The sequence below is a fragment of the Cannabis sativa genome, chromosome 3, assembly GCF_029168945.1.
Source record: "Cannabis sativa cultivar Pink pepper isolate KNU-18-1 chromosome 3, ASM2916894v1, whole genome shotgun sequence".
NCBI classification, from domain to species: Eukaryota; Viridiplantae; Streptophyta; class Magnoliopsida; order Rosales; family Cannabaceae; genus Cannabis; species Cannabis sativa.
The window spans coordinates 9,054,371-9,066,232 of record NC_083603.1 but is presented as its reverse complement, the minus strand read 5'-3'; the positions used below and the strand labels follow the sequence as shown (position 1 = coordinate 9,066,232).

Below are 11,862 nucleotides of genomic sequence, written 5' to 3'. Positions count from 1 at the left end.
CCGTTTATTTCTAAGTTTGATTTTTACCCCCCAAACAATAACTTTCTTCCGATTGTCCGTTTGAAGCGATTTTTTGTTTAACTTGGGTATTTTTTTTCGTGTTCTACGCATCCCAAACAGCCTACGACGGTTTTGGCCAATCATTTTATCCAAAAACTCTCTTTTGTATACTAAAATCATGTTATGCACCCCTTTCACCCAATTTTTTATGTTTTATTTTGCTATTTTATTTAAAATAAACCAATAAAATTCTAATGTTAAGTATTAGAATCAATGTTTATGATATATTTTTTAATTTTACTACAATAAAATGTGCAATACTAATTTCTTTTTATATCTCTTCTAATATTTAAATAAAATCATAGTAGCTAGTTTATATAAAGATTGTGTTTTGGTATATTGGTAAAGACTTATCAATATATCCTTTTGGTCACAAGTTCAATTCCCAATAGACCATTTTTTGTATTTTTTTTAGCCTACTATATCTATCATATCTACTACATCAATATTATTCTAAAATTACTCTAAGTATTTAAGGAATATCTAAATATATATAAAAAAATATTTTTATAAAAGTAAGTTAAAGAAAGCATACCTTATACTAAAAATTATGTACTTGACTTCCGATAAAGTGACTTCCGATAAAATTATAACAACCAAGTTTAAGAGAAACTAAAATCAAATATTATCCTAATTCTACCAAAATTTTGACAGCATAACGGCTATAATTGAACGTTTTCGAAAAATTCAAACCTATTAATAACAACACAACACAATTCAAAATAATATAAAATAATAATCACAACAACATTTAGCAACATAAAAGTTTACTACCCATCCGACTGCAATACATGTATTCACATAACCTAATTAACTACGGATGAATATTTAAGATATTCAAACTCTACTAAGCATTCATAATTAATTTATAATAGAAGTTAGTTTATGTATACCTCGAGCTACCTAGAAATCGATCAACACCAAATAAGTCGTATCCTTGCAAATTGACCTCACAACCTACAATATAAAGAAATAGAGTAATTTGCAGCATAAATACCTATGTTTAAATCCCAGTTGCAAATAAATACCCAAATTTAATTTTTGGCTGTAATAATACCTAAGTTATATTTTTGTAACTCTGTAGGTAGCTAACCATTAAAATATTATGTTATTATCCATGTGTCACTTTCTTATTGGTATATTTTAATTAATTTTTTTTTAAAAAAATAAAAATTTAATCATGACTTGGACCAATTAGGAATTGCCACGTGTTATTTTGCTTAACAATTAACAGTGAGGTACCTACAAAAGTTCCAGAATTATAACTTAAGTATTATTACCGCCAAAAATTAAACTTAGGTATTTATTTGAAACTGGGAGTTAAACTTAAGTATTTATGCCGCAAATTACTCTAAAGAAATACTACAAAATTATCAATTTTTTTATTTAGCTACTTACTACTTATATAATTTATGAGTAACTATAGTTACTAACTAGTTAATTTATTACTAACTAGTTACTAATGAGTAACTAGTTAGTAATAAAAATACATGAATATGAATGAAAATTAGTAACTTGCTAAGTAGTTGTAACTAACTATTTACTAGCTACTAAATAAATAAAAACACATGAATAAAATTGTTGATAGAAAAAACAATTGACACAAAATAGAGTTAATTTCTAAACTAATTTTTTAGAAATTAATTTCTAAACTTTTATTTTAATACTCTCCTATCTCATTCTCATCACAATATTTAACAAAATTATTAGTTTAAAATACTCAGTATATAATATATAAAATACTCTCCTATATCACAATATTTCTACATTCACAATATATATACACACAATACATATTTAATAATATAGAAAAAATCTAAAAAGATATATAAAATAAAATATAAAGCAATGTACATTACTAAAATTAGTAGAAATTAGATTTATACCTGAATAGAAGTTGATATACAATGTTTTCTCCACTAAAAACGAACTAAAAATGGTGGCTAGAGATATAACCCCCACAACCACTACCTCTGCCTTCAGTTTACCCTAAAAAATGAGGGAAAATATGATTTTTTCAGGTATATAGTTTTATGTATGAAAAATAGAAGATTTAGAAATAAAAATGAGCTAAAATGGTGAAATGGGGGTGATTTTATGCGGTGGTTGGCGGAGAGGGTTTGGGGTTTCTCTGATTTTATTACGCAAGTGTACATATCAAGTAGTATCTCACGCAAGTGAGGTCGAACCACAGGGAATTGGATTAAGTACTACTAAACTATACTTATGATTCTATTTGGTAAAATAATAAGTTTGGAATTTTAAAAGTAAATAACTCAGAAATTAAATAAACGAAGATTAATCAAGATGAGAGATTAGGGAGGTGAATCCTGTTGATAAGCTACCTATGTTAATACCTAATTGCTATCCTTATCTCAATGTGAAAGACAGATTATAAATTAACCTAACTCTTTTCAGATCTTTTAGGTTCTAAATAATATGTTCTCTAATTAACTTCTTAACTAGATCAACACAAAATCAGCATTAAGCAATAATCTATTAGTCACTGAGGCTATATAAATACTTTCGTTTTACATCAAAACCTAGACTATCCAAATTTTAGCATTCCCAATTCTCACTTTTTAGATTTCGAATTAGGATCATAGAACATGTAAAAGGTGATCAAGCTTGCACATGAAATTAAACACAAATAAAGATAGTATTCACACAAAAGATGAAGGAATGGCAATTATTTATTAACTAGGCATAAACTTAAACAACAATCATCATCCTCCCTTATTGGGAAATTTAGTTCATAATAACTCTAAAAACATCCATGATTAATTCAGAAATAAAAACAAACATAAAGAAGAATAAAAAGGGTAAAAGAAAGAAACTAGAAGGTGGTATCGCTCCGGGTCTTCAAGATAGCTTCCTCTCCACTTGCCTCCACTATTAGGTCTGTTTTTGCTTAGTTCTGACCTTCAATGTCGTATTCCTTATATAGGGATGAGTGGTGTGCCTCCAATTGAGTGAAAAATCAAAATTAGGCCAAATCTGCGATTTCCGTACCTAGTCGCGACTAGCATTTAAGCTGGTCGCGACTACAGGCAAAACTCGAAAAACCGAGTTTCTGCCAAACTCACGAAGTCGCGACCAAGGTCGCGACCAGGAAAAAGGGTCGCGACCTGGCTCTCTGGAGGTCGCGACTACTGATGCATCTGGAACCGAATTTTCCAATTTTTTCCAAGTTTGTCCCAGTTTTTCGCCATTTGACTGAATTCGAACTTTAACACCCCGGGAACCTGAAATAATGAAAATCAAGCGTAAAACTGCTCTAAAAGACACCAATAGACGAGATAATGCTAACTTTAAAGACCCGAAATATAGGTTAATTATAACCTAACAAAATCCCCCAAACTAGATTCTTACTCGCCCCCGAGTAAGATAAAAAAACTAACTATGCTATCAGATAATCACTACGCTGCTGACTCATGCTCTGTTTTCTTCCTTGCATAAACTAGAATTTTGATCCTACTAACTCTAACAATTAACTCGGATGCTCAATTAATAACACTATGTACAACTGCAACAATCTACTCAAATATGAAACATTATTATAAAAGTTTTACTCTTTCCATTAGTTCCACAACCCGATAACTCATAAGCTTGCATGCTTACCTTTCTCCACAATGTTGACAGTATTCTTTGGAATCATTAGGTCTTTTCAAGGCTTAGGTAATATAGCTCAGATATTCAGGGATAGGCAAGAGACAATTTTGGCTCAAGATATCATAAGCACAAAATCAGAACCCCCAAGCTTTTTACTTTTCTTTTTCTAAAACCCATACTGTTCCCAAGTTTACCAAGATTGAGAGAAGATATATTTTTTCCCAACATCACTGAAATCATATTCTTCACTTTTTTTCAATGTGTTTTTTTTTTCTTTTCTTTTTTTCAGTGACATTGAATTACACATTTTTTCTCTTATTTCTTCTCAATCTTACACAAATTTTTCTCCCTCTCACTATTTCGTCACACTAAATGTTTCTTTTCCCCCAAACTAATCATATAGCTTATGATATCATGGATAATCATGGTGAGAATAAAGATTAATAGTGTGGTTGCAAAATTTCAAATCAGTGGGTGAAAACACAACAGGTTAAGGCTCAAAAGGGTAACTAGGGATGCACATTATGGTAGGGTTGAAAGGCTCAAACTATCCAACAAATGCCTAAGTCATATTCCAATTGAACACTATCAAGGATTTCGCCTCAAAAGAATAAACATGCAAGTTCTAAGCTATCCTGTCAATCTTACCACAAACCATAGTAAAACAGTTATAACAATTTTCACGACTTGAGTATTTGCAGAAAAACACAGGTTTCTAAGCATCCAAACTAATCCAAAGAGTTAACAAAATCAAGCACACAGTTATTTTACAGTTTCAGATCACATCACACTAATCAGCAGTATACAACTATCATCAAGCTTATTGCCATTCCTTGACTAAAACAAAAAACTAAAACAGAAAATTAAAATGCAGAAATTAAAGTGCAGAATTTAAAATTTTTTTAAGTAGTCTCTCCCCCCAAACTAAATATGACATTGTCCCCAATGTATACAGTAATATGCAGAGAGAAGAAACTTACCTGAGACCCTTTCAGAAAGGGTTGGGTGGACCCTTTTCATCCAAAAGAGCCCTCGTACTAAATGAAGAAAATTTACCACCAATAGTGTTGATTTCAGATTTTTGCACAAGAGTAAGCTCACCTTCAGAACTACCACACATCAATCTTTTCCAACGACGCTGAATCGTTCGAAGTCGCTCTTTAGGCTTTGCTCTCTTCTTATCAGCTTTAACAAAAGAACCCTTCACCATCTCAATCTTGCAACAGGTAGGAATGTCAGTTGGGGCAAAAACATTAAAATTGACCTCTTCATCTTGCACTCTCAACTTTAACTCTCCCTTTTGAACATCTATTACTGCTCGGCCCGTGGCTAAGAATGGTCTTCCCAAAATAATGGGAATAGTTGAATCTTCCTCCATATCAAGAATTAGGAAATCAGCAGGGAAGATAAACTTACCAACCTTCACCAGTACATCTTCAATTATCCCACGAGGATGAGTCAAAGAACGATATGCCAGTTGTAAAGTCACTGTTGTAGGCTTTACTTTTCCCAGTCCTAGCCTCTTGAAGACAGACAAAGGCATTAGATTAATGCTTGCTCCTAGATCACATAGAGCTTTAGTTTCCACCGAACCCCCTATAGAGCATGGAATATTGAAACTATCCGGATCTTTAAGCTTGGGCGGTAGTTTCTTTTGCAAAATGGCGCTACACTCCTCAGTTAATGCCACTGTTTCATAGTCCTCCAATTTTCTCTTCTTAGACAATATCTCCTTCATGAACTTCACATAACGGGGCATTTGTTCCAAGGCTTCAGCAAAAGGAATGTTGATGTGTAGTCTTTTGAAGACCTCTAGAAATTTTGTGAACTGCTTGTCCAGATTGATCTTACGGAGTCTCTGAGGATAAGGTATCTTTTCATGATGATCAATACTGATTGGTGGGGATTGTTGTGGTTGTGTTGAGCTATCAGTAGCTTTCTCTACTGTTGGTGTTGGGGTTGGCACTAGTTGAACTTTAATCTCCTTATTTACATCAATTGGTTGTGTCAATTCAGGTCCATCATACTTCTTACCGCTCCTCAGGGTAATTGAATTGCAGTTTTCCTTAGGATTAATTTCAGTTGTACTAGGCAAATTTCCTTGAGGACGGGTTGCTACCTGAGTTGCTAGTTGGCCCATCTGTGTCTGCAGGTCTTTGATTGAAGATCTAGTTTCAGTCATGAATTGAAGCGAGAAATCATACGCAAACTAGAATTTCCACCAGAGGTTTGTTGCTGATTAAACTGTTGATTCTGATTCTGGTTCTGATTTCGTTGCTGATAGAACCCACTGTTTCTTCGGTTATTACCCTGGTTGAACCCATAGTTATTGTTGTTGTTCTGTGAATAGTTTCCAATGGCTTTAGCTTCATCCATTGGCAAATCATCCACATCAGCTTGGCATTCTGAAAAGTGATGGCTTCCCCCACATAACTCACACACAACTTGGGCTTGTTTAGCTTGCCCTACAATTATCTTTGTCAATGCCTCAACCTGTGCTGTCAACTTTGTGATGGCATCAACCTCTAACACACCAGCTACCTTCTTTGATTGACTCCTTTCAGTTGGCCACTGATGATTGTTTAGAGCCATCTCCTCCAATAGATCATAAGCCTCATTAGCACTCTTCCTCATAAAGGCTCCTCCAGCTGCTGCATCTATTAAAGTTCTTGTGTTTCCTACCAACCCATTGTAGAAGTTTTGGACTAGCATCCACTTCTCTATACCATGGTGAGGGCACTTTCTGATCAGATCTTTAAACCTCTCCCAAGCCTCATGGAGAGATTCATTATGTTGTTGGCAGAAGTTATTGATTTCTCCTCTCAGCTTTGCAGACTTGGCTGGAGGAAAGAACTTTGACAAGAATTTCGTTGTCAGATCATTCCAGGTGGCAATAGAGTTGGGTGGTAAGGAGTTTAGCCAACTCTTGGCTCGTTCTCTAAGAGAGAATGGGAACAGTCTCAGTCGAATAGCATCATCACTAACTCCATTAACTTTAAAAGTTTCACAAAGTTCCATGAAGTTAGAGAGATGCAGGTTAGGATCTTCAGAAGGGAGGCCACCAAACTGAACTGAAGACTGCACCATCTGAAGTATGGCAGGTTTGATCTCAAAGTTATTTGCATCCACTGCCGGTGGCCTGATACACGACTGCACTCCCATCAGAGTAGGGAGAATGTAATCTCTCAAGCTGCGGCCATTAGCTTGATCTTCTACTGCGCCACCATTGTTACCGTTATTGCCTCCATTGTTTGCAGCATTGGCAGACATGATGTCTGAAGTTTCAGCAATTGCTGAAACTCCCTCTTGCCTCTTGTTCTTTCGGTTTCTCCTACAAGTTTTCTCAATTTCGGGATCAACTGGTAATATCACTGCTTGTCCTTGACGGCGCATACACTTATGATTCCTGAAATAGATCACGAAAATATTGCAAGAAAAAGGTTAGAAAAATCAGCAAGAGAAAATATACCAAAGTAGAAGTTAGTATAATTTTGTGTAATATTAATCTTTAAACAATTCCCCGGCAACGGCGCCAAAAACTTGTTACGAAAATTCTATTTATTACGCAAGTGTACGTATCAAGTAGTATCTCACGCAAGTGAGGTCGAACCACAGGGAATTGGATTAAGTACTACTAAACTATACTTATGATTCTATTTGGTAAAATAATAAGTTTGCAATTTTAAAAGTAAATAACTCAGAAATTAAATAAACGAAGATTAATCAAGATGAGAGATTAGGGAGGTGAATCCTGTTGATAAGCTACCAATGTTAATACCTAATTGCTATCCTTATCTCAATGTGAAATACATATTATAAATTAACCTAACTCTTTTCAGATCTTTTAGGTTCTAAATAATATGTTCTCTAATTAACTTCTTAACTAGATCAACACAAAATCAGCATTAAGCAATAATCTATTAGTCACTGAGGCTATGTAAATACTTTCGTTTTACATCAAAACCTAGACTATCCAAATTTTAGCATTCCCAATTCTCACTTTTCAGATTTCGAATTAGGATCATAGAACATGTAAAAGGTGATCAAGCTTGCACATGAAATTAAACACAAATAAAGATAGTATTCACACAAAAGATGAAGGAATGGCAATTATTTATTAACTAGGCATAAACTTAAACAACAATCATCATCCTCCCTTATTGGGAAATTTAGTTCATAATAACTCTAAAAACATCCATGATTAATTCAGAAATAAAAACAAACATAAAGAAGAATAAAAAGGGTAAAAGAAAGAAACTAGAAGGTGGTATCGCTCCGGGTCTTCAAGATAGCTTCCTCTCCACTTGCCTCCACTATTAGGTCTGTTTTTGCTTAGTTCTGACCTTCAATGTCGTATTCCTTATATAGGGATGAGTGGTGTGCCTCCAATTGAGTGAAAAATCAAAATTAGGTCAAATCTACAATTTCCGTACCTAGTCGCGACTAGCATTTAAGCTGGTCGCGACTACAGGCAAAACTCGAAAAACCGAGTTTCTGCCAAACTCACGAAGTCGCGACCAAGGTCGCGACCAGGAAAAAGGGTCGCGACCTGGCTCTCTGGAGGTCGCGACTACTGATGCTTCTGGAACCGAATTTTCTAATTTTTTCCAAGTTTGTCCCAGTTTTTCGCCATTTGACTGAATTCGAACTTTAACACCCCGGGAACCTGAAATAATGAAAATCAAGCGTAAAACTGCTCCAAAAGACACCAATAGACGAGATAATGCTAACTTTAAAGACCCGAAATATAGGTTAATTATAACCTAACATCTGGGTTGGCTGATCGAATGAGGAAGACGAAGGGGTGGGCTAGGGTTATAAACCCAATTTTAGCGTCGGTTATTTGGAAATAAACAACGCCATAGGGGGGCACACCTTATGGCGTCGGTTATTTCCAAATAACCGACGCCATAAGTGGCGTAAAATTCCCTTCTAAAAATTTCCAGCCCTATGCCGTCGCTTATTTATTATTATGTTGACAAAAACGCCTCTAAAGGCTTGTTTTGTAGTAGTGGGTTTTTATGTAAAACGAGAGTATTCACATAGCTTATGTGACTTTTAGATTATTTCTTAATGTGAATTGTATGTTATTCTATGTCAGAGATACAGTAGTTGGCATGCAATTTAGGACCTTTATGATCTAAAAAGAGTTTAGGTTAATTTATAATCTGTCATCATATATAGGAAGAAGAATGATGAATTAGTATTAACAATTGGGTAATCAAAACAATTGAAATATTCCTAATTTCACATCTACTGTTAAACCTTTTAGTTGTTTGTTTTATTTAATTTTGCTTAGTTTATTTATTTTCAAATTTTTTTTATTTGAATGCCAAATAGAAATAAGAATTCAATTGATTGGTACTTAACTACAGTCTTTGTGGGAACGATCTCACTTAATTACCTGAGTATTACTTGTTAAAACGATATGTATACTTGCGTGTTGTATTTATCACAACAGTGCTACTATTACTATATTTTTTTTTTCTTACACTATATATATATAAAAAGTGGAATAATAATATTATTATTTTCATGACTATTTTATGATCAAGACTTAAGTATAATATTTTATGTCAAGTATCATTAAGTATCATTATTTTAAGAGAGAATTTATTTTTATCTCCTATATATATGTATATAAAACTTAAATGAGAAAAACATATCCAACGCTTAATAAAATTATAAATTAATATATTTTGTAATTTTGATTTTTTAAGTTTGTAATTTTGTTTTTTTTTTTTTTTTTTGAGAATAAACAATGTTATTATAAATTAAAATGAGTCATTGACAATAATAGAGTAAATGGAAAGAGGAAAATTCTCCCACCAAGAACAAATCTCATCCAACCCTAAGGCAAACTTTGCCAAACTATCTGCAACTGAATTAGCATTTCGCTTTACATGAGTTACAATAGTATTAGGGAAGAAGGAAAGGAGGTAAGATATGTCCATAATTAGATCACTGAAGGTTGAGATACCAGCTGCTGGAGACTTTAAAGCATTGGAAACTAAGAGGGCATCAGTTTCAACAATTGAGATGGAAAGCTGCTGCTGTAGAACCCAGTTGATGCCGTGAAACATTGCCTTAGCTTCCATTTCGTGAGATGCAAAATTACCAACAATAGGCATAGAGAGGGCAGCAATGACTTGACCGACAGAATTTCTAATGACAGCACCAACACCAATCTTACTGCTAGTTTTATCAGAGGCCGCATCAATGTTTAGCTTCAGAGTACCCATTGGAGGCGGCTGCCAAGGTGCAGAAGGAGCAGTAGATGGAGAAGGCACCTGAGAGGAGGTTGCAGGTGGTCAATACTTCAGCTGTGCCGCACGGTAGTTGTCCAGGTATTGAAGGGAGAAGGCTGCAAGAGCAGAAGCAGAACGGGATTTCTTGCTGTGAACAACCTGGTAGCGTTCTGACCATATGTAGCAGAGTGTGCAGATAATTTGCTCAAATTCAGCCTTGGTATGAGATGAGGCTAAGAATTTTAGATAGTCCCCCTTGTACATGGATACAGATTTTTTCCAATCAAAAGATTGGTGCATCAAACGCCATACATTCTTTGCATAATGGCAGCCAAAAAACACATGTCGAACTGATTCCCATGCTTGTCGACAAACCGAGCATGCGACATCAGTTATAACTTTCCGTTTAACTAGAGAAGTGGCAACTGGCAAGGCATCATGGATAACACGTCAAGCAAATATTTTAATCTTTTCAGGCAGCTGTAATAACCAAAAAGATTTCCACCACTTTGATTCTGAAGATGAGCTCGAGGAGTGAGGTTGTTCAGCCAAAGATGAGGCCAAATGGTAACCCGACTGAACGGTGTAGATGCCATTGTTGGTGTGGTGCCATACTAAGCAATCATTACTAGGAAAGTAGCTCAAGGGAATGGTGAGGGTGCGCTCTACATCAGCCAGAATGAAGTATTGATTTAATAGAGCAACATCCCATTGTCGATCCTCAGTAATGAGATTAGCCACCACTGCATTATCAGGACCTTTGTAAAGAAAAGGTAGAAAAAAATTGTTCCCTGGGATCCATGAATCCATTCCACATTGTATGTTTCGTCCTTCTCCAACTTTCCATCGCAAGCCTTCTAACAATAACTCTCTACCATAGAGTATTCCTTGCCAAGATAAAGATGGTGAGTGACCATGAGAATCTTCTTGAAAAGAGTTTAAAGGGAAATATCTGCTTTTGAGCAATCGGCATAGCATTGATGTTGGGTGAGCAATGAGCCGCCATGCCTGTTTAGCAAGGAGGGCTTGATTAAAGTGTTCAAAAGATCTAAACCCCATTCCCCCATCTGCTTTGGATTTACAAATCAATTTCCAATTTCTCCAATGAATCCGTGAGCCATTTTCAGTTCGACCCCACCAAAAGTTAGACATCATGGATTCTAACTTGTTACAAACCATTGTAGGTAGGCGAAAGCAACTCATAGCATAAGTTGGAATGGATTGAACAAAAGCCTTGAGAAGGATTTCCTTGCCTCCCGAGGAAAATATTTTTTCATTCCAAGAATTCATCAGCCGCCAAACCCTCTCTTTAATATCGCTAAACATATGTTGATTGTCACGGCCCGAATAGGCTGGCAAGCCAAGATAAGTTTCATGACAGTCAGTTATTGGCATGGAGAGAGTTCGGTGGAAGAAAATCTGAGCAGCCAGAGTTGTGTTTGGTGAAAAAGACATGTTGGACTTTTCAGCATTGATGGTTTGGCCCGAAGCACGGTGGTATATGTCACGAACGCGCTTCATAGAGAGGCACGAACTTTCATCAGCATGGCAAAAGAGCAGGCTGTCATCGGCAAACAACAAATGTGAAATTGGTTCAGCCCGCCTGGTGAGCTTATATCCATGGAGGTTACCTGACAATTCTTCATGTTGTAGCAGCTGAGAGAACCCTTCAGAACAAATTAAGAACAGGTTTGGTGATAGGGGCAACCTTGTCTCAGACCACGGGTTGGTGTGAGGGAGCCTGTAGCTTCTCCATTTAGCAAGAAACTGAAGTGGTTTGTAGTCAGGCATGTCATGATAAGAGCTACCCATTACGAACAGAAACCCATTTTTTCCATAACCCGCTAAATAATGCACCATTCAACTCGATCGAAAGCTTTTGACATATCAAGCTTCATAGCAGCAACTCCCTTGCGACCAGATGTTCTCAGTTTAATTCCAT

General features: G+C 35.5%; 1 protein-coding gene and 1 non-coding gene across 2 annotated transcripts; one reads left to right on the top strand and one right to left on the bottom strand.

Moving 5' to 3' along the window:
* Window positions 1-6,394: 6,394 nt before the first annotated feature.
* LOC133036368 (small nucleolar RNA R71) lies at window positions 6,395-6,501 on the top strand. The gene has a single exon (XR_009687025.1). It is a non-coding gene; the product is annotated as a small nucleolar RNA R71 (small nucleolar RNA).
* A 2,945-nt stretch (window positions 6,502-9,446) lies between these two features.
* Window positions 9,447-10,184, bottom strand: LOC133035898 (uncharacterized). Its single transcript, XM_061112339.1, has 2 exons — window positions 10,080-10,184; window positions 9,447-9,962 (listed from the first exon to the last, which is right to left on the bottom strand). The coding sequence occupies exons 1-2, from the start codon at window positions 10,182-10,184 to the stop codon at window positions 9,447-9,449; spliced, it is 621 nt and encodes a 206-aa protein (XP_060968322.1).
* Window positions 10,185-11,862: the final 1,678 nt, after the last annotated feature.

Bases quoted from the DNA above. Each gene is read 5' to 3' on its own strand.
- LOC133035898 (XM_061112339.1), bottom strand. From the start codon at position 10,184: ATGTACAAGGGGGACTATCTAAAATTCTTAGCCTCATCTCATACCAAG. The intron at 9,963-10,079 runs GTTGTTCACAGC...ACCTCCTCTCAG, and splicing joins TATGGTCAGAACGCTACCAG to GTGCCTTCTCCATCTACTGC.